Here is a 23535-nt window from a genome sequence, read left to right on the forward strand (position 1 = left end):
CATGTATTTTATAGTTTTTTTTATTAAGTACTTATTTCAAATATTGTTTTCACCTCAATCATTTATTCGTAGGCCTCAATACACTAAAGGCAAACTTTAGATGGCGTTTGGCGAAAAGCTAATAATACCTGAGACGGTATTGGTAGGTACCAAAGTAACTAAGCGGGTTGTTTTGTTTTGAATTTAAACCAGTTCTGCATGTACGTAATTTATGCAAATTAGCTTCGGAGTTATAAATCAAATGAGTGGGTTTCGAACTAATTGTTACACGACCTCACTCTTACCTTACCTAATTGCGGTGATAAAAGGTCGTATTATTTATTGCGGGCTCAGAGGCTAAGTTGTCGACCCCTGCGATTGAATGTATAAATGCGTGACGATTAGCGGCTGGCAGCAGTCCAGCGCCGGCGAGCGAGACGCAGCCTCCCCTACTCCCAACTAGAGGATACGACACAAATAATAGAATGCAATACTTCGCTAAGCAAAGCTCATTTTTCATTTGCGAACGTTTATAGCGTCTTGGTCTTGGAGATTATTCGCTGACACAATTTCCTTATTTCAGAATTGGAATTGTAGAGAACAAAATTCGTAAATTGCAGTGGATTTGGCTGCACTTAAAAGTTCGCCTATTAATGCTATAGTTTTAAAAACATGGAGTGGTTAGTTTTATGTTTGTTCGAATTTAGATCGTAATGTGGCGAACATAAAACATTTCGAATAAGCGCGTGCTAGGGCATTTCCCGAATGCTTCTTTGGAATTCTTGAAGACTTATAACAATTCGTGTTGTACCTGGGATTCGTTTCCATACAAGACTGGCCAAGTATATCGATCTGGTTGAATGTTATTTAGAGCTCCTTTGTTAGCCCCCAGGCCATAAAGATAACGTTTGAAATGGTAAATCGCACGTAATGCTCAAGAATACTACGGCATTGGATAAGGAAGCATCATGCGGCCTTGCCGTGGCCACCCTTTGCTGGCCACTGCCTGCCGCGATTACATCTATTGCTATTGCTTCCTCGCCACCCTACCAGTCACCCACGCGCTGTTAAGATAAAGAAGACGGACGATTCGCATCGGTCTCTATAAACTTAACAGTTGCTTCTATATTATTATTTTACCAAGTCCTCAATAATTATTTGCTTTTTTAAATTCGCTTTTAATATCTATGGTTAGATCGTTATTCATTTATTATCGATCATATGCACTGCTTGCTTCTCAACTCGACTGAGAGTAAATAAAACATAGATCTACTACTTAATGTGGTAAAAGTCGATTAAGTGGTTGTGTTCTCTTCAACATTATACCTAGACTATCTAAGTAAATGGGCTCAATTGGTCTGGTAGCGTGTTACCAATCGGTTCGTCGTCATATTTATCTTAATAATTAAAATTACCAAGTTTTCTCCAATCATGTGTGTTGTGAGTTCAATCATCAACCCTGGCCCTGTTCACCAAGTGAATGCGCCTACAAATTTAATCTTCTGCCCATTCCTATAGTAAGGACGTCAATAATATCTGATTGGGGAAGTACACTATTGTGTCTTCCATCAACGATGTTGCGAAAGAGGTTTAATAGCATGAATAAAATCACCCATATCATTTTATTATAAAACTCGGAACACTTTTTTAGTGTTATTCAGTTGTGGGTACATCCCTGTGCAAGTTGCTGTAGCGACGACGTTCAAAGCTGTCCACTGCGGCAATAATCATCCATCTTACTACTGTTCTATTTTAACCAGTTCCATTGCACGTTTAACGATTACAGTCTTACACAATTCTTTATCGCTGTACATTGCACCTATACTAATTGTATGCACGTATCGATTTCGTATATCGGCGCGAACGCGGAAACCAGTGAAATAGCATGGGTATTATCATGATTGGCAAACTTCTGATCTAGGCCATCTAGGTGGTAAATGTAAAATCGATCGTTAGAAAGGTAAGCCTCTTTGCACAGCTTTAACGAGTTTACTTTACCTACTTTTTGCTTAAATAGGTCGTCTGAGACGGGCGAGACATCAGCTCAAATTGGGCAGTGCCACACTGGCCTGTCAGCTGCGCTATTCTTGTTAATTAGATTCTACTTTTTAGTAGGTTTGTACCTTAAGTTTTTGATGTAGAACAACTATGTCAAAGTTGTAAAACGTTCGTTATACAAAATAAAAATAAAACTAGGTCTTTTTTGTACAGATCTGAAAAGAATAGGAGACAACACAACCTGTGCAGGTGAAATTGGTTTGACTTTCGTTTTTGTCTGACAGCTGTGTTTGCGTATTTGTCTAAGTATTCTACCATTTCTACCTATATCATTACTCATGCCTACACTATTTATAGATTTGAAGACAAAATGAATAATTTTGTCTGGGTTTCGTATTACATTTCGAAATACGATGATTGCCGATTAACTTTATCTAAATTTATTTTAGAAGCATTGTACATTACCTACCTATCTAACAACTACATTAACCTCGTTCTAACGCCTTCCTCGCTTCTTGTCTATCACTTTAGCCTTAAGTAATTTGTTAATTAAGTTACGATGCATAGCTAAGTTATAATATAGTTGAGCAAGTATTAAGTGATTCGTTAAGCTCGGCATCAATCAAGAGAATGGTGCTGCTTGTGTGGTTAATTACCTACATGTACGTGTATATAGTTGCGATAACTTATCATGAACCACTGAGCCTCATCGATTGTAAAGTAATTAGGACTGTACGTAATTGGTAATTTATTTATCCTTACCGCCTACAAATTAAATTGCATGTCTGGTTTATGTTGAAACCTTTAATTTTAATGGTTGAGTAAAACATTTGAAAAAAAAAGTGAAAAGGGCATAGAAAGGTGTTAAGTTGGCAGAAAAAAATGATGGAAAAAGTTTACTAAAAACCTATAGGTATGTTACCTATTTACTTAATTTTTGATGTTTATTTTAAATTATGCTATACTTTTTAAATAATTCTAATAAACTTGGGTGTCATTTCAAACAGCAAGAGTAGTTTGTTACAAAGGTCCATACATCAACGTTTGCAATCACATTTCTGGCGTGAGTTTCTATTTACTCGATGAAAGTTTGAACAAAAAAGTTCCTATGCACTCCGGTCTATGTGTACTGGGACAACAGACAGCGCGCAAACCTGTTTAAACTTTAAAACAAAGTACCTATCCCTACAAAATGTATAGATAACTACAGAGTGTGCTATGACGAGTGAACACGGCCGGTTGGATTGGTTTCATAGCACCGGATATAGATAACAAAGTTAATTTGTTACACCCACGTTAGGGGTGTCCGCCAAAAAGCGTCGCGCCAGGTCGCGTCTAGTTTAGTTAGATGGGCTTCATTTGGCTGCATCGCCTGCATCTGTGGCCGTCTGTGCTTGGCTCCGGACGTATATCTGCCGGTAGCTGGCACTCTGACCGCTGCCTGGAGCCAAACGACTCCGTATGTGTTTAATTCGACAGATGGAAACGGATTAGGACTTGAGTTTGAATAATCGCTGTTGGCGACTGTGCTTGAAAAGACACTATGTTTTGAAACTGACAAAGTAAACTTGCAAACTGACAAAGTACAGTAACTCAAACTTTTGCATTCAGCAGTTTTATGCACCCTAAGCGACGGAAACATGTTGAATTTTGTATAGGTAGTAAGTTGGTTGGGACGATAATAGTGTTTACTTGCTTAGTTTCTACGATTTCAAGCGACCATCTGCAACTTCCCTTTTCTGTTAGATATTTATTCTTTTAATAGAGAAACATGACAACTAAACAAACATACTGCTGCAAAAATCCTTCATACAGGTCATTTCGATATGTAAATCGACACGTTAGAAATAGGTTTTGAAGTTTTTTACTATTAAGTAAGTACATTATTATAAAGAATGTATGTCTTTTTTCCGTAAGCCCTAATGTCCAGTATTACATAATGTAGCATCACGCATCTGTTCCCGAAGGGGTAGGATGATGATCCTACCCCTTCGGGACGTTAATGGGCTGATGAGCCCATTAACGTCCCCACTGCTGGGGCACGGGCCTTCCCTATGAATGGATAGGGAGATCGGGCCTTAAACCATCACGCGGGTCCAGTGCGGATTGATGGTTATTAACGACTGCTAATGCAGCCGGGACCAACGGCTTAACGTGCCTTCCGAAGTACGGAGGAGCTCGACATGAAAACATTTTTTTTTGTGGTCACCTATCCTATGACCGGCCTTTGCGAAAGTTGCTTAACTTCAACAATCGCAGACCGAGCGCGTTAACCGCTGCGCCACTGAGCTCCTCACAAGGGGTAGGAAGAGGTGTTTATTATACATATTTATGTATGCCAGCTATGTTTAAGCGATTAACAAATCCTAGAAACTAAGTGTTATTAATTATCTACATAAAGTCCAAATCAGTGGTTTAGAGTCCGAGCCGGGATTCGAACCCATGTCACTACGATGTAAGTCACACGTTCTTCGATCAAGGCTCTCCCACAAGGGAGATGGGCAGATCCACAATAATTTTCTTCTTATCTAGCCCTTGAGGTGTCCCACTGCTGGGCAAATTATTAAGGCAGTAAGGACAATGATTATGGAAATAAGCTTTTTCGTCGTGACCATTGGTCTTAGGTACTTACATCCTTTACTTTTACACTAAGTGGAGCTAGTCACGCAAGTTTTCACTGTGAGGAGTAAAGTGGCTTCTTAACTTAGATAATATTTACCAACTTCAACCGGAATGCAGGCGAAAATAGTGAATTAAAAGCGAAAAACTGAGTTACAAAATAATTATTTAATTATGCAGCATATAAATACATTGTATGTTTTATAGAGCAACATAATATGATTACAAAGTTTTTTTAAGGACTAGAATTGTAGCGAGTATTTAAGTAAGTAATATTTATTTTTAATGTCTTAATTCATCGTCAGTCTCTACGGCTTCACAGCTATGATATTTGGAAGAGGTGTCCGGGCAGCTGTCTGCCACAGACAAGTCATCGGAGGAAGCGGCCGGCGCTTCGTGAGCTGCCAAGGGCATGAGTTCTTCATCGCCGCCGTAGGACGCCGCAGCACCGTTTCTTTTCAAAGCACTTGGGACTTGTTGTTCAGACTGCTGAGTCCAACATTCTGTGGAAGTTGTCTTAGGTATTTTACCTGGAAATCAATTTTAAGCATCTAAAGTTAGTCTATACCCATCTATGGATACTACAAACTATACCTGAATAGGTATACCTAGTATTTAAAGAGCTAAAAGATCGTAAAAACGTCGGTGTTGGTGAATATTAGTACACAACCTAGCTACGAGGAGTACATATCGTGTTCTAGTTTAAAAGCGATAAACCTCGTTCGGAGGTACTTCATATATTATTGCGTTTGCGAGTTTTACTCACTTGTCGGTCGTTTCTCAGGCGGGACTGGCTGCACGGTAGTAGGAGGCGGAAGTTTAGCGGAGCGGAGCCGCCTCGGGCTGCGAGCCAGCGCGTGTGAAATACTCGGCAAGCGTATGTCTAAATGCGACCCTCTTTCAGTCACAATCTTGTTGTTCATAGCATATAACTTCGTAGTAATATCACGTGCTATAAGCGTGGTTACCACGCACGCCAAATATGGCTCCTTCACGAACAGATATTCGAGAGAACTCCGTTGCCAATACACGTAGCGGCACGATGACGCAGCTACTATCGATACCTGGGCAAATAAAACAAGAATGGTTATACAACCATATACGCAACCATACCACCACCAACCAACAAACAGCCATACAACCATACATACATATAGACCATACAACAACCAACCAACCATACATATATACATTTAGAAATTAAAGTCGCATAGCTTCGAACGTGGTTGACTACTATCTTCCAGGCAAAGTCACGTCGTCAAGCAAGTGATACTTAATGTCTGAGGAAGACATTCTGTAGGGGGGGGGGGGGGGTTAGGTACTTGCACCAGATATTCACATAAATTGTGCCGTATATGTCTACTCTATAATTCTAGAAAGATTTAGGTGCATTCACAAGATTGCTAAATCGCAACTGGCCATATCGTCATATATCAAACAAAGTATTTATGTAAAACTGAAGTAAGTTATTTCTTAGCTGTAATAGATTAATTAGGTATTAACGCTATCAGTTAACGCGTAACTTTTAATAACGTTTTATCTATTAAGTAGTAAGAAAATTACAGACTATTACCGATATAATGGTACAGGAAAGTGAATGAAACGCCAATCAATGAAATGAAAACTACGTTACTTTCCTTTGAAAGTTTACTTGAATGCGATTCGATAATTTCGTAAGAGTGTATACTTCCGTCGATATTTAACCCAGTTCTTACATTTATGGCCGCTTTGGCTGTTTTATACGGCCGAATCAGACAACAATTAGGTCACGGAATGGAGTAGGTAATACCAAGGCACTGTGACCTATACCACGGCTGATTGTGAAATATGCATTAAATATAAAACATTTAAATCTTGGAAAAAAGTGTAAGCTTATTAAGATCGTATTATTATATAGATATAATAGGGGTAGGCAGTGGTGTATAGTATTTACACTCACTCCTCTGCAAACATGGTCTATGTCCCATGTAATATGTGGCGAGCCTAGAGCCATTAACCGGACACACAAATTCTGTAAACCACGTAGATTTCAATTATCTGTGGTCCTATTCGGTGCATTCGAACCAGGATTCGAACTCGCTACACTACGATGTAAGTCACGCGTTCTCCGAACAGGGCTATCACGGATTTTATTTATAATAGACTAGCTTTTGCCCGCGACTTCGTCCGCGTGGCGTGTTACAAAAGAGAGATCTTTGTGTGTGTGGGAGTGTATGCCAAATTTCAAGCATCTAACTTATGCAGTTTAGATTTTTTCATACAACATTTTTTTCCCGCTAACTCCCATTTTTAAAAATACAGCCATAACTCAACTTTATATTTACTAAGGTATGCATGCATGCTAGATTAAAAATATCTACTCGTATCTTACGCGGTTTAGATTTTTTCATACAAATGTTTTTTCCCGCTAACTCCCATTCCCGTGGGAATTTTGCAATATCCTGTTGCAACTAAGCTTTAAGTTTATTAAGGTACCTGCATGACAAATTTCAAGCGTCTATCTTACGCGGTTTCGATTTTTCATACAAAACGATTTTCCCGGTAATTCCCGTTCCCGTGGGAATTTCCGGAATTCCTTTCTTAGTGCACCTCTACGGTACCTAAGCTACATGTCCATTTTCATTACCTGATACGACACGATTCATTTATGACAAACATCATAGAAGGAAAAATTGAAGGGAAGAGAGGAAGGGGTAGAGGAGAACATTTATGAAACAAATAAAAGAGAAGGTGCAGGTCGTATCAGGAGGTGAAAGAATGGCAGGAAGAAGAGAGGAATGGCGATTACCCCATCGACAAGAGCGCAAATCTTAAATAAAGAGAGATATCAAGAGCCCAACTTGTAAAATATACCACAAACTAAAGCCCATAACTAAATTACATAAAGCACACTCACATGCTTATTCACTCAGGAAATCAGATATATCTCAGTTATGAAAAGCAGTGTGGGTTGCAAACTATTTTACATAAGTTAGCACAGGGTTAACTCGACCTTTACGTTCAAACAGTCATTCTAGTGTATTGTTTATATAGGTCAGAGTTACGGAACGGTGGGTCCTGTCAAAAGCACGTTCTCCCCTGAATAATGAACTCATCAGCGGCTCGGCGTGTTAGTTAGCTCCATTGACTAACTTAACAAGGTGAAGCAAATTTTTGCGGAAAATAAGATGTCTGTGTCAAAATTGTAAATTAGTCTCGGTTACTAAATTTGATGAGGACATCCATTAGGCAGATGTTTGCTGTAAATGAGGTAGGACGTGAATTTCGTTCTTATTCAAGCGACAAGCCATAGGCTTCATGTTTTTAGTAGGTAACCTACTTAACCAACATCACCATTTTATTAACGACCTCCGTGGTCCAGTGGTTGAGCGTTGGGCTCACGATCGGGAGGTCCTGGGTTCGATTCCCGGTGGGGACATATCATTAAATTACTTTGTCGTCCCTAGTTTGGTTAGGACGTTACAGTCTGATCACCTGATTGTCCGAAAGCAGGATGATCCGTGCTTCGGAAGGCACGTTAAGCCGTTGGTCCCTGTTACTACTTACTGATGTAAGTAGTCGTCACATGAGCCATGTCAGGGGCCTTTGGCGGCTCAATAGTAACCCTGACACCAGGGTTGATGAGGTTGGTATTCCACCTCACAACCCACACGATAGAATAGACCATTATATTATTAGTGTGAACTAAAAAAACCGTTAGTGAAAGATATACGGCTTGTTTCAGTAGTAGGAACTGCAATTTGCACCTCTTTTGAAGTTATTTTCAGGCGGGAGATATGTTAATGAGTTGGCACTCGGTAATAGCCAAAAAAGTTGTCTACTGCTGACAATAAAATCGCAGTTTGGAGATAAAGTTCACTTTAAGTATGCAAAATGGACGTAAATGGTAAAAAGCCCGTGCATTAGAAGAATTACCGCTTATAAAAAAAAGATGGGGAATGATCGATTAGACAGTGAACGTTTTTATTTAGACAATTGGTAAGTAACGACTACGTACTTACATCAGTAAGTAATAACCGGAACCAACGGCTTAACGTGCCTTCTGAAGCACGGATCATATTACTTTTTGAACAATCAGGAGTCACGTCAGGGGCCTATAGCGGCTCAGTAATAGCCCTGACACCAAGGTTGATGGGGTTGGTAATCCACCTCACAATCCACACGATAGAAGAAGATGGGTAAGTATCCTACCTTGAACTTTTCGTCGATAGTAGCCCGACTGGACTCGAACTCTGGTGAGTCCAGGAACTCGCAGGGTAAGATCGGGTGCAGAAACTGATGACCACTCATCACGTTGACCTGTCAAAATTTTCCGAGGATGAATCTCTATACTAGATTTCGAAAAATAAAGTATTTATTGTATTTAAGTAATTATATGATGAGGTTGGTAATTCACCTCACAGCCCACACGATAGAAGAAGAAGTAATCGACATTTTAGTGACCTGATCTAGTAAGCATCATTGAAAACACTCGAATAGTGCATGTCCGTATCATAAAGGTACCTCTTATTAAATTATTCATAATTACTTAAATCAATTTATTCTCTTCGCGTCTTTATTTTATGCGATTCCTAGTTGTTGCGTAAGTAAGTATGTTATTTCCTAAGAAAGTATTTATTATAAGTACTTCTTGTACGTATATATTTACGTAGTTGATATTATGTTAAGTGTAGATTTACACTCATGTATGTACCTACTCCCACGACCGAGTTCGTGCCATTTTATTGATAATTCAAAAATATCGGCACTTTGTCACGCGATAAGCGGAATGTGCAAGCCATTACGAAGGTAGTAAACCGGCTGCCAAAAATAGCATTTAACAAGCGGTTCGTATCGACAGAGATGACATTGTAAATATTTTTGCCAACATTTTCTAACTATAAGTACTTGATATGTTCTTACAATGTATTCGCACCATATCCTACAAACTATTATAACAGGGAGCACCATAATGATGTTATGCTAATAATTTAAGTGGGTAGCCCCTTATGACGTCGAGTCTTCACATTTTCATAAGTGTAACAATACTACTTACTATATTGTATGCAGGTGTATACTAATCTATTACTACCTAAAAATATTAATTTTGATTGACGGATATAAGTTAAGTACCTTTTACAACCAAAACCAGTTTTCTGATTTTATTACCTTTGATTTTCTTGAGGAAATGGTTCATGAGGAAAAAGGGTATATTAAAATATTACTCAGATACCAGAAAATTACTTTCCAAAATATATTAAGTAAGTATGTGAAATTTCTAGACTGTTGTGGTAAATTGTGACGATAGTGGAGTGACGTCTGAGGGCACGTTTCCATCGTTACGCGAGTGGAGCGTATCGTGATAGGCGTTCATTGCAAACATTGGCACGTGCACTCACAAAAATTGTTTTAAATTCCTCCCGCGTGGTTATCGGCGGCGTACAAACTTTCCATTTGCATATTTTGCGGCGTCGGGTCCGTGCAATACAGCTTATATTTAAAGTGTACTTTCCAGAGGAAAATGCATGGCCCGGTAGATGGTAATGAGATACCGTTTATTGGGTTTGCACGTGAATATAATGCCTATCGACTGGTTGAGTTGAGTACCTATCTACTTTGTATGCAGGTGTGTTTAGATTATAGATGTACATAAATATAGGCAACAAAGAGTAAACTGTAAAGATAGGCTACATAAGCCATCTTCGGGCGCATCAGCGTCGTGCCGACTAGGAGTCGAAGTGGTCGCCATGGCCGAAATCGGTCGGAGATCATCATCATCATCATCACATACATATTGTAATAAAGTGCATACTATTAGCTACTATTAGAATGTTTTATTGTTTTTATAGAGTTAGTCTAGGCAAATATTTTTGTTTTTATAGCACTCACTCGTGCTTAGGTAAACTCACTAAGAGAAAATTAAATCGAGAAAAAATATCTGAAAGAATTTCATGGACAGGAGGAAGACCCGATGGTGTAATAGTTAACACGCTCGTCCCGGCTTGACAAGAGCTGCGGGGTTAAGTCCCGTCCGAGTCAGATATGTTTTAAATTGAATTGTTCTTTGTTAGGCTAGCCACTTAACAAAAAGTAGAAGACCTTTTGAGAGCGGTGTGATTAAGCCTTCGACAGCTAGTAATTAAAATAGGGAAAAATTGGGAGAACGAAACGAGCGGCTGACATAAGTAAAAGTATAATGACAACTAAAAATAAAACAAAATACAAAGAAGTAAAAAATAATAGACAAATACAAAATAACATACAAAAGAGACCGCAATGTTCAAGTGCAACCTGCACATCCCACCCCCTTGTGTGCGAAAGCACACAAAACTAACCAGGCTAGGATCTGGCGCAATTAAGCGTCTAGCCTGACCAGTTTTTTGGAGGGCCGACGAAGAATGCCACCGTGTGTGGCTACATCCACCACCCTGACCACACCATCTTTGCCAGGGAATGTCTTCGTGACGCGGCCACGTGGCCATGTTCCTCGCGGCAGGTTTTCGTCTACTATGAGGACAAGGTCTCCGGTCTTCAAACTATGTTGCCCGTATTGAGGTGTCCGACGTGGCTGCATTGTGGGCAGGATCTCTTTAACCCATCGGCTCCAGAATTGATCGGCTAACCTTAAAGCCTTCCTCCAGTCCGCTCTTCCCAGAAGGTCCCGGTCATTCAAAACTGCAGGAAGTGATTGGTTGGATGAGGAGCCAATCAAAAAATGAAAGGGTGTTAAGGCTTCTTCATCATCTTGCCCAACTGGGACATGGCCTAAAGGTCTTGAGTTTACAATTGCCTCGGCTTCTAGAAGTAGGGTCTCCAGCACCTCTGGTTTCGGCGCTCTTTCACGCAATGTGGCGTTCAACGCGACCTTGACCGTCCGGACCAGCCGCTCCCAGCAACCGCCAAAGAATGGAGCAGCGGGAGGGATGAAACTCCACCTTATTCCTCTGCTAGCAGCGAAGTCATTGACCTCATTTTGGTAAAACTCCCTTAAAATGCGATTTGCACCGACGAAACAGGTGCCGTTGTCGGAGAATATAGTTTCTGGAGTTCCTCTTCTTGCGATAAACCGGCGCAAACTCATTATCGCTGAATCCGCAGAGAGTGAGTGGACCATCTCCAAATGAACCGCTCTGGACGTCATGCAAGTATACAGGGCTACGTATCTTTTCTCCTTCCTGCGACCAATCGTGGTGTTTACTGGTCCAAAATAGTCCAAACCAGTGAAAGTAAATGGGCGACGATGATGCGCAAGCCGCTGTGGAGGTAGGTTTCCAGTCATTGGATCCATCGACTTTGCTTTTCTGATCCGACAAAACAAGCATTTGCTAGTGACGCTTCGAACGGTGCTGCGTAGGGGAAGAAGCCAGTATTTTTGTCTTAGCTCATTGACGACCATCTCATTATTCGCGTGCCCAGCCTTGCGATGATAAAACAGTACCAATAGGTGCACAACTGGGTGATGACCATCTAAAAGAATGGGCGATCTGACTCCTGAACCGACGTCCTCAACAGCCTCTATCCGACCGACCATGCGTAGCAGCCTATCTGTTCCTAACTTGGGTGACAGCTTCGCCAGCCGACTACTCTTAGGCAGCAACTCTCCACGTTCAATTCTTTGGATTTCTTCAGCAAATGTTTCTGCCTGCACTCTCCGCAGGACGTGCCTTTCTGCGGCTTGCAGTAATTCCGCTACTCTGCGTCGAGCGGCCGTCCCGAACGGTCGTTTGTTCAGAGGTCCCGAGCTGCGCCCCGCAGCTCCCCGCGCTGCGCCCCGCAGCCCCCCGCCGCGCGCCCCGCGCCCCGTGCCGCCATTGTCTGCCGGCTACCTGCTGGCGTGACCCTGCCGCCATTCATTGAGCCAACAATAGTTCTTTTCAGAACTTGCTGGCTTATCTAAGTTTCAAGGTTAAAATAACGACTGTTATTTTACAGTTGCATCGATCTTAATTTAAAACCACAGTTTCGTGGTCCTCAGTGGATACCTTGCGGTGTTAACTAAGCTGAGTGGGACGTGGCCCTGGGGCGTCCGCTTGCCTCACTTTGAGGCAGGCATATTACCCGGACGGGGCTAGAACCACCGGCCTTGGGGTCTACCCTAGTCGACTCTAGCTGTCACCCGGGGTAGAGTGACCAATCTCTACCCCTTATTCTTTTCTCTTCGTGTTTCGGGGTGTAAAAACCCTCCGCACTTAGAGCATAGGAACCCTCTTGCACAATAAGATCGGCAAAGGGATACCAGCTTAGGGCACACCATAAGCACACATCCTCTTTGTTAACCCCAACCAAAGAGGCAAAACTCACTCTCACACACCCTCGAGCAATCCCACTCGAGTTGCGAAAGTTAGCGAGCGATCGCCTCAGAGTTTCTTGCGCCGCTTATTCTCTGAGGAACGCTTTTGCGAAGCGGTAGTAATTATTCTATAGCAGATTGGCCGTCCCTTAAAAATGGCCGACAGCTCCGAGCTGTGGGCCGAAATCGGTAAACTCATTTTGACGCATATCCTAGCGGATAAAAGCAGCGCGCTTTACGCTGAGATATGCCGATTAGTACCTCAAGTTGCGGCGTTAACCTTGCCTTCCGCGCCTCGCGTTGATAGCCCTCGTGCCGACCGCGCTTCGTCACCCAGTCTCCCCGCGACCCCCTGCCCCACCGCGTCCTTCGCGTCGTTTCCCGGCCCTGCCCGCCCCGCCGCGTCTCTAGCTTTGTCCCAATCGCGCGCGTCATCTCCTTCCCCTGCTTCCCTCCTCGCCGGTGACGATGAGGTATCGTGCGATGTTCGTATGGACGTTGCCGAGTCCGATTCGTCGTCGGAGTGTGTGGAGTCGTCCTCTTCGGAGGACATATTCACGCTCGTGGAGGGCCGTAAGGGAAAACGAGCCCGCCGTCACCGTGAATCTGAGCCTGCTAAGGTTCAGAAAACGTCCTCGGGAACGTCGATCCCCCCCTCTTCCATCCCCGAGGTCCGTAAGGTCCCTTCCAGCCCTTCTAAGGCTGTCACTGAAGTACAAAAAGGTCCCACCCCTCCGCCCTTGTACATGAGGGACAAAAATAGGTGGAATGAAGTCTCCCTTCGGGCGAAAGAGGAGAACATCGTAATCACCAGCGCCCGCACGACCCAAGATGGGATCAAAATCCAGGTCCCGTCATCTTCTGAGCATAGGAAGCTCACTTCGATTCTAAAAGGTAGAGGAATACAATTCCATACCTACGCCCTCCCGGAGGAACGTATCCTCCGTATTATTCTAAAGGGAATCCCTAAGGAGTGGGAAACCACTCTTGTTAAGGAGGACCTTATTAAAAACGGTTTTCCGGTTCTCGAGGTGCACCGTATGCACCGCGGTCGTGGCCAAGTCCCGTACGACATGGTCACCGTTATATTAGAAAGGACGGATGAGGGCAAGAAGATCTTCAACCTGAAGACTTGTTGCGGTCTATCTGGCCTTAAAGTTGAAACTCCCCATAAGGGAGGCCCCCCAACGCAATGTCATAGATGCCAACTTTACGGGCATTCTAGTAGGCATTGTCATGCCAAGCCTAGGTGCGTAAAGTGCCTAGGTGATCACGCTACCTCGGATTGCCTTAGAGGCAAAAACGAGGTGGAACCCCCTAGCTGTGTGCTGTGTGGTCAGCAAGGTCATCCTGCGAACTATCGCGGATGCACCAAGGCTCCACGCACCCACCATAAGGTAGCTCAACGAAGGGCAGCCCGCGCTGCAGCTTCCCAACCCGGTCCCACTAAGGCCCATATGGCCCCTTCCTCGCACTCTACTCGCGATTTCCCGGCTCTGCCACTCACGCAGACCAAACTCGCGCCACAGCGTCCATCCGCATGGATTCGTCCCCCGGCAATCGTCCGACCCACAAATCCGCTCCGCGCCCAACCTAGTAGCAACTTAGGTATTCCTGCAGCCACTCTTGCGCCTCATCCGGTTCCTGCGATGGCCCCTCAGGCCTCTGCGTTTCCTGTCAACCAGTTTAGGGAATTTAGTATTCTCTTTAAGTCGGCCCTTAGTCAACTTGACAGTTTATTAGACTCCCTGTCCCAATTTAAAGCCTAATAATGGATTGTACGAATAAAAGTAGAGTCAAACCGCGTTCCCTTACAATAGGTTTTTTCAATGCTGATGGCATCTTAGGTCAACGTGCAGAGATTCACGAGTTTGTAAAACATCATCAGGTAGATATTTTATTAGTGCAGGAATCTTTCCTCAAACCTTCTAATCGCGACCCCAAGATGGCGAATTATAATTTAGTGCGAAACGACAGGATCTTTGCGCCCAAAGGGGGCACTCTCATTTATTATAGAAAGTCACTTCACTGTATACCTATAGACCCGCCTGCCCTCACTGACATTGAGGCTTCGATCTGTCGAGTGGGCATGACAGGACATCAGCCAATCACACTAGTGTCGGCTTATCTATCTCCTAATAACTCTAAGAGGTTACTTAGAAGTGACCTCGAAGCCCTCTTTAATCTCAGTAATTCAGTCATAATTGCAGGCGATCTTAACGCTAAACATCTTTCTTGGAGTTGCTTAACAACAAACACAAGAGGCAGGGTATTAGAAACTCTAGCCGAGCCCCTCTATTATGATATAATAACACCATTGCAGCCCACTAGATATCCCCCTGACTTGAACCACAGACCAGAAATACTCGACTTGGCGCTTCTAAAGAACATAAACTTACGTTTATGTTCTATAGAAGTACTACACGAGTTACAATCCGACCACCGACCTGTTATATTAAAACTAGGCTCCCGTTTAGACGCTCCTGATAATCCAGCAACCCCTAAGACAGTACTGGACTGGGAGAAGGTGGCCGAAGGCCTCCAGTCTTCTAGTTCAGTATACTTAGATAGTATCCCAGTAGAAATAGCCTCCTTAGAGGAGGCCTCGACAGCTATTAACTCCCTCACGGATCACGTGAGGTCGGTTTTGAATGAAAGTTCAAAACAGGTTCCGGAGATGGAAGACCATCGCTGGAAACTGCCTACCGACATCCGTGATCTGCTAACGGAGAAAAACGCAGCCACCCGCGCATATGATTCCAATCGCACCGAGGAATGTCGCCGTCATTTGCGTCTCTTGCAGCATACTGTAAGAAAACGTATTAATGACATGCGACAGAATCGGTGGGATAATCTTTTGAGCGGCATTGAGCCCCACCACCAGGCCATCTGGCAGCTGTCTAGGTCTCTTCAAAAGGATACGGTTATTCCTACTCCTCCTCTCAATAGGCCTAACCAACCCCCCGCTTTTGACGATGACGAAAAAGCCGAATGCCTTGCCGACAGTCTCGAAGCCCAATGTTCGCCCAGTACTCTCCCTATCGATCGTAGGCACCTCTCGACGGTGAACTCTGAAGTTCAGCGTAGGGCTTCTGTACCTCCCACCGATCCTCCTCTTCCACAGGTTACTGAGGAAGAGGTACTAGGTATCATCAAAAGATTTCATACCCGAAAAGCCCCTGGCTCAGACGGTATCACGAATCGTGTCCTTAAAAACTTCGGTGCTCCCCTCATCTGCTTACTAACGGCAATATTCAACGTCGCCATGAGCAACTGCGTCTTTCCACAGCAGTGGAAAGAAGCAATTGTAATTGGTATACCAAAGCCTGGGAAACCTAAAAACGAACCTTCCAGTTACCGCCCTATAAGTCTCCTCAATACCATGGGGAAGATTTATGAGCGGCTCATATTTGCTAGATTACGGGACTACGCCGAATCCAATAGTCTTATTCCACCAGAGCAGTTTGGTTTTAGAACCAAACACTCCTGCGTTCAACAAGTGCACCGTATTGTTGAACATATCTCCAGTAGATTAAACTTAAAAAAACCTGTCGCTACGGGAGCGCTCTTCTTCGATGTGGCGAAAGCGTTCGACAAAGTCTGGCACAACGGCTTGATCTACAAGCTTTATTCACTGGGAGTGCCAGACCGTCTCGTGCACATCATACGAGACTTCCTCTCAAATCGAACCTTTCGCTACCGCGTGGAAGGGACGCTCTCGTCACCGCACCCGATACATGCCGGAGTCCCACAAGGCTCCGTCCTCTCCCCTTTACTATTTTCATTGTATACTAGTGACATTCCCAAATCCCCTAATACCGAATTAGCTTTATTTGCGGATGATACAGCCATCTATTCTTCGTGCCGTGGTCGAGTTATGATGACCGGAATCCTCCAACGCGCGGCCAATGCCTTGGGCAAGTGGTTTCGCAAATGGAGAATCGAGGTAAACCCGGAGAAAAGTGCAGCGGTGTACTTTTCAAAGGGCTATTATAACACGCCACGGTCACGCCGTCAACTTAAAATCATTAAGATGTTTGGCAAGCCGATCCCTTGGGAGGAGCAAGTCAAATATCTCGGCGTAGTCTTAGATAGACGTCTTACTTTCAAGGCCCATATCAAACGTGTGCGCGATCGCGCCGCGTTTGTAATGGGCCGTCTTCACTGTCTCCTTAACAAGCGAAGTAAATTGTCCCTTAGGAATAAGGTCAAAATCTACACGACTTGCATCCGTCCGATCATGACCTATGCAGGGGTAGTTTTCGCTCATGCGAGTCCCTCTCAAATCCACCGTCTACAGGTAATACAAAATCGTTTCATGCGGAAAGCCACGGGAGCTCCGTGGTTCCTTCGCAATGAAAATCTGCACATTGACCTAGGTCTGCCAACCATTGCCCAATGGCTCAAATTAGCTTCCAAACGTTTTTTCGATTCTGCTCCGCACCACCCAAATCCCCTGGTAGTTGCGGCTTCCGAATACATCCCGCTTAGGGACGGTACTGAAAAGTATCGGCGTCCGAAGGACGTAATATACGATCCCGACGACCCGATTACTCTAGCCATAGAGGCAGCCAATCAGCTCGCGACACCAAACACTTCAGGACCCCGATACCGACCCCGCCGGCGTGGTCGACGATTTCCCTCATTCAGCGCTTATCGCTATCGACCCGCTAGGGTCGATTAATTCTTTCAAATATTTTTCCTCTCAGACGACGCCCTGAGCCGAGGTTCGCGCCCAACTGGGCACCCTCAGGCCTGTTGTCTTAAACGTTGTACCGGGTGAGAGCCTTCAGCGCTCCCCATTTGTCCGGCCAAGTAGTTAATGCCATCTGCGGCAAATCTACAATAAGTCACGTCAAAAAAAAAAAAAAAAAAAAAAAAAAAAAAAAAAAAAAAAAAAAAAAAAAAAAAAAAAAAAAAAGTAATTCCGCTGACAGGGGTAACAGAGTGGTGGATGTAGACGCGTTTGTACGAGGACGAGCCCGAACAGCGGTGCTAGGGCCTATGTGTCTAACGCGATCTAAAACCAAGCGAAATTTGGCCGCAGCCTGCAAAACGCGAGCAGTAGCACGCAATAAACATAACCAGTCACTAAAACGACTGAAATCTGCCTTAAGTACCAGATGACCAACCACCAGGCCAGGAGTTTGCTTGCGCTCTTCCTGATCCCACGGCTGGCCAGCCGGCTCCACAGGCCAACCTTCCGGAGGACTGAGAAGAAATGAGGGACCAGAGAACCAGTCCAAGATTTCAACTGCTCGAGCGTCCTGCTTACTGAGCAAATTTTCGCGTTTAGAAATTCCGAGCGAATCCAGTTTATAATTTTCCTTAATAAGCATTTCTAAACGTTCATTTTTACTAAGATCAATGGTTTGCAGGTTACAATGATTTATAAACTCCACTGGTTTAATCTTAATAGAAGCCACTCCATACAATGTCCAACCAAGCAAAGTGTGGCAAGCTACAGAATCATTACGCTTGCCCGCGCGGACAACACGAGGAATTGACAGATGCCAGTGCTCAGCACCAATAAGCACGGTTGGTGTAGCATCAGCATATGACAAATAATCAGTCAAGTCGCTTAAGTGCTCGTACGATTGTATGGTTTGTTTGGACAATGTTTGCGTGCTCAATTTGAGTGAAGGCATAGCCCTAGCACGGTTGACTAAAAACTTTTCATGTTCGTATTTACCTTGAATATAGAAATCAACGTAAGAAATTGTAGTTGTTTTATGCAAGCCACCTACAGCGTTGAGAGTAATACGCTCTTCAGGACCTGACAGCCCGATACGAGCAGCCACGTCAGCGGCAATTAGCGTGGCCGTCGAGCCGTCATCAAGAAGGGCAAAGGTCTCGTAACTACCAGCTGGACCACTAACAGTAACTGGAACTACTTTCAACAACGTATTATTAGTCTGATCGTTGGTTGATGTTGATGCATGAACACTCAAAATACCTGTATTGGAGACTGTCACATTTTCTTTAGAGATCTTCTGAGCAGCAGCAGGGGAGCACGATGCTAACTGGACATCACTTTCAGACGCAATTTCGCACCCAACATCGCCGGTGGCAGTAGTATCAACAGTATTATTGAATACCTGCGCATTGGGTGATTGCGGTGACGTAAATATTACCTGCCTGCCATGCAACAGTGGATGGTGTCGAAAAGTACACCTGTCGACGCCGCAAGGATTAACCTTACACGATTTCCATTGATGTGAACTACGCTTTAGACATTTATAACAAATCTTATGCTCACGCAACCAACTCCACCTATCGTCGACAGACAACTTTACAAAATCGCGACAGTTTTTAATATTGTGACTGTTTTTACAATAGACACATACAGTTTTATTGTTTTCCTGCGTTATAATATTAACATTTTCTCTTTTAAATGGTTTGCCGAACGGTTGCGGGGCAACAGAAGCGATAGACAGCCCTATATCGGGCGATAAAGCGAATTTAATGTATCGCTCGTGTTCACGTGTTAGAAAATCTGATAAAAGCTCAAGTTTTGACATGTCAGGATTTGACATTTCTGACGCATAGTCAGACCATCTCATTTTCATCATCGGGTTGAATTTGCCTAAAATGCTATGGAATAGCTCCGGCGATTGTAAATATTCACGTAAGCCTAGCAATCTCATTGTAGACAAACTATTGCGTACCTTGTTGGCAAAAATACCAATTTCTTTTAAGTCGGCGCCGAGCCGCGGTAGCGTCTTCAAAACCTGCACCTCACCGAAAACAATCATTTCGGGGCACGCAAATGACCTCTCGAGGGCGTGCATGATCTCTTCGGGGGCTGCTGCTGTATGAAGCAGCGACGCTACGGCCTCGCGCGCCGGGCCGCGGAGCGCATTCTGCAAACGCGCTACATTCTCTGCGGGAGAAAAAGACGACTCAGTACTAGAAAATAAACGCTTAAACTGTAGCCACTGAGAACCGTTTCCATAATAAGCGGGGAGGTCTATTTTTGCTCGACCACCTGTAGCTAGAGCCTTTGCTGCAGCCGCAGTATCCGCGATGGCCTTCAACATAATGTCGTTATTTTGTAAGTTGACAGGCAATGGACGGTCGTCCTGGTTGAAGACTTCGCATGCGGGACGGTCGCGTTGGTTTGATTTCCTTACCCAGGACGCAGTCCTAGAAAATGCATCACTTACTGATCGCGCTGACCGTTCTTCGGCCTCCTGAGCTGCCAAGGCCGCCTCCATATTTAACTTATCTAACTGCTTTACCTTTTCGAGCATTTCCTGGTCGCGCTCCAAATTTCTGCGGGCCAACTCGGCCTCCGCAGACAGCCTCCGAGCTCTTATGGTCGCCGACGAACGCGACGAGCTCGCTTTGTGAGACCTGTAACTAGTGGTATCATCATACTTCACCGCAGCGCCGGTCGTGGAGACGGGACACGTGCGCGACACACCTGGTGCTATGGGTGTTTCGGTGGCATCGGTCTTAAAGGGGTCCTGACTTGCGGACCGACCGAGCCCACCCACAGCAGGCGCACATGTCTCCGTGCGTCCCACTAGACTTTTAGCCGGCGATGCCAGCCGCTTATTACGCGATCGAGTGTTCATGTTCCCGGTGAGAAGACCAAAAAATGAAAGACCGCTCGAAGGACCAAAAAATGAGAGCGATATAATTAAGCTAATAATAAAAATAGGGAAAAATTGGGAGAACGAAACGAGCGGCTGACATAAGTAAAAGTATAATGACAACTAAAAATAAAACAAAATACAAAGAAGTAAAAAATAATAGACAAATACAAAATAACATACAAAAGAGACCGCAATGTTCAAGTGCAACCTGCACACCTTTATTTGATTTGAGTATCTTTCTTAATTTTACCTTTTCTGTTATATACTTAGCTCTATTTAATATTATGTATCAATTGTAAGAATCTTAAGAATTATATGAATGATGGGTTCGATTCCCGATGGGGACATTGTCGAAATCCAGACATTCCAGGCTTCAATCACCTTATTGTCCGAAAAACGTGTTTCGGAGGACACGTTAAGCCGTTGGTCCCCGCTATTAGCCGTAAAACAGCTCCACCAACCTGCAATGGAGCAGCGTCGTGAAGTATGCTCCATACCCCTCTGGTTGAACGAAGGCAGGTATACGTGCAGTAGTGGGACGTATATAGGCTGTTTACGTTATGTTATGTAAAGAAACTTATGCCTAGCTTTCAGCTTAGCTTAACACAAGGTAAAGGATAAACTGTAAGGAAAATCTTACGCAAATAACATTCTTTACGCACACTGATCGTTTATCATAATTTGAACATAAGGAAAACAAATGTTTTATCTACGAATCCTGCATATATATACAAAGGATAAAACATTTTCATCTATAACTATCCGGGATATATAAAGCTGTTTATTTACATGTATCTATTATAATATAAGAACGGGGACGGGAAAATTCGACTCTTGCTACCGGGCATTTGGAAAAATACTCCGTTCTAAGCAAATGATTCTTTGTCATATTGTTTTCTTTTATTTTCTGTCTCTGGATACCTTCCCCTTGAAAATGGTAAGTACCTACCATTATGGCGTATGATGAATGAACTAGAGTTATTTTTTTGTCCTTGGATATATCTTACCTAACTACGTACTTACAATAAATACCTACGGATGTGTTTGCGTTAAAATTTGTACCCAACAAAAATGTGCGTGAAGTCTAAAAAACTTTATAAATGGAGAATCAACTGCATTATATTTACTTAAGTACCTATAAATTCTTCATACAATTGTTTATCAAAGCAAAACAAGGTCTGCCGTCAATATTAGGTGCCACATTGGAACGGAACGATAAAGAAAAGCTTATATCTAATCTAATCTTGCCTACAAGATCCTACTTCTGGGCAAGGGCCTCTTTTCACACTTTTCGCAGTCCTGTGTGTACTCCAGCCAGTTCCTCAGGCAAGCGTCTAAGTCGTACGCCATCTCTTCTTCTTACATTACATTATTTAAATTATTATTTTAGGGTAACGACTTACCTTTCCAGCCAATAACAGTCCGAGGCGGTCAGTCTTTGTGAGGTTCTGCATGGCATAGGCCTCGCCAGCGTGCAGGGACATCACGTGTGCGAAATCCGGTGACACCATGCGCTTGAACTGCAGTCTCGACACCTAAAGTAATGCCTTCGTCAGTTGCCTCGCACTATTTTTGAGAAAAGTCAAATTACGTATTAATTTCAGTGGATTCATGAGAGTCAAAGATCAGCACCTGGATATACCTACGAAATAATCATTCTATATGGGTACCTTCTGCATTCTCCGGAGTTTTAATATCCGAAGGAAACATTTTACCTGTAACGACTATTTCCTGTTATTTTAAAATATACACGTAAAGTGGTAGAATCTTTTTCAAGAAGAGTGAGTATAGATACTACTAATAATATAATAATGTTTGTGTAAGTATAATGATTTCCTGGAAATATAATATAGTAAGAGGTAAACAGTAAATAGTAGGTACCTATTGTTCTTAGCGTTGGGATTATCCTGTATGATTGAAAAATATAGTGACTCATTGGTGCGTGGTTTGAATTGAACCAAGAATAAGATTATAACTACCTACAGCATAAGAATAGTAAGACGGGAAAACACAGTGGTTTTCCTTTTATATTTCACCTTTTTGTAGTGTTACATTCATTGTTAGCGCATTTTGTGGTCGTCTTTATTGTATTATAATCACAAAATGACACATTTTCATGACTGAGTGTGACTAGCTTTAAAGAAGTTCTAATAAATAGGTAATATGACATGTGATGTATCTACATACCTTAAACGGCTCAAAAAGCGTATGATACACCTCTTCAAGCTCGGGATCGAATTTGACCGGTCTCATTTCATACACCAAGTACACGACTTGGGCTAAATTTAAAAACACGAAGCCGAAATTCCACGAGAAGGCATCGGGAGAACAAATCACGTGCCAAGCCCAGACTGAATACAGCATAAACCCTGGGTATGAAAGTAATCATCAACATCTGCATTCTTAGCTTTTTGAGAATAATTACGTAAGTAGATACCTAAGTCAGTAAAAGTTACTTACCGAAAATAAGAATGGTATGCATCCAAAGCTGCCCTTTCTTTGTACTTGGAGCGCAATATGATGCTACAAATAGCATATTGGATAACTGGAAAACGCACTTTTGATTATCTATTGGGCAATAGAGAATTATTAATAATTGATTAATGTAAATATACCTACCTGGAACAGTGGATGCTGCGAAATTCTCCATAACGGACACCAGGGCCAATACCATGGTCCTATGAATGTACATAAGTGTTAGTTCTAAATAAGTGCACGAAATCAACTAACGAGTCTAACTAACATATAATCACTTACCGGATGGAAGCGTGTAATTTACTGGCCCAAATGTCCCATTATCTCCAGGCCATGAAAAATTATATTCACCTATTTCTATAAATTCATGTTTTACATCAGCTAAGCTTCCTTGGTGAGCCATTATTTATTATGTTATTTCGTATTTACACGTAAATAAAATACAATCGTTCCTTGCTATTCTACTATTCTTGCTAACTTCACACTATTTGGCGCCAAATCAATAATTTCCGCTTTTCTTGCACTTTTCAGCTTTCTTCAGCCTCTTCAGTAACACAGTTACGCCATCTAGCCGAAGATTTTAATATCAGGTTG

The 23535-nt window shown here is 43.1% G+C and overlaps 2 protein-coding genes across 3 annotated transcripts; both read right to left on the reverse strand.

The window, feature by feature from the left end:
- Positions 1-4849: 4849 nt before the first annotated feature.
- On the reverse strand, positions 4850-23408 carry LOC126366745 (popeye domain-containing protein 3-like). 2 transcript variants are annotated; one of them, XM_050009983.1, is made up of 8 exons: positions 23224-23408; positions 23086-23144; positions 22927-23011; positions 22654-22835; positions 21870-22001; positions 8788-8895; positions 5363-5660; positions 4850-5099 (listed from the first exon to the last, which is right to left on the reverse strand). In XM_050009983.1, the coding sequence occupies exons 1-8, from the start codon at positions 23342-23344 to the stop codon at positions 4879-4881; spliced, it is 1206 nt and encodes a 401-aa protein (XP_049865940.1). In that variant the 5' UTR covers positions 23345-23408; the 3' UTR covers positions 4850-4878. The 2 variants fall into 2 exon arrangements, with proteins under 2 accessions (XP_049865940.1, XP_049865939.1); XM_050009982.1 differs by having other exon boundaries at positions 4850-5126.
- On the reverse strand, positions 19234-20484 carry LOC126366800 (uncharacterized). Its single transcript, XM_050010054.1, has 2 exons — positions 20107-20484; positions 19234-19748 (listed from the first exon to the last, which is right to left on the reverse strand). The coding sequence occupies exons 1-2, from the start codon at positions 20443-20445 to the stop codon at positions 19740-19742; spliced, it is 348 nt and encodes a 115-aa protein (XP_049866011.1). The 5' UTR covers positions 20446-20484; the 3' UTR covers positions 19234-19739.
- Positions 23409-23535: the final 127 nt, after the last annotated feature.

The sequence above is a fragment of the Pectinophora gossypiella genome, chromosome 5, assembly GCF_024362695.1.
Source record: "Pectinophora gossypiella chromosome 5, ilPecGoss1.1, whole genome shotgun sequence".
Lineage (NCBI taxonomy): Eukaryota > Metazoa > Arthropoda > Insecta > Lepidoptera > Gelechiidae > Pectinophora > Pectinophora gossypiella.

Coding starts and splice junctions, on each gene's coding strand:
- LOC126366800 (XM_050010054.1), bottom strand. CDS start 20,445: ATGAACACTCGATCGCGTAATAAGCGGCTGGCATCGCCGGCTAAAAGT.
- LOC126366745 (XM_050009982.1), bottom strand. CDS start 23,344: ATGGCTCACCAAGGAAGCTTAGCTGATGTAAAACATGAATTTATAGAA. Junction 23,012..23,085: donor CGCAGCATCCACTGTTCCAG/GTAGGTATATTT, acceptor TGCGTTTTCCAG/TTATCCAATATGCTATTTGT. Junction 22,002..22,653: donor CGCTTTTTGAGCCGTTTAAG/GTATGTAGATAC, acceptor GCATTACTTTAG/GTGTCGAGACTGCAGTTCAA.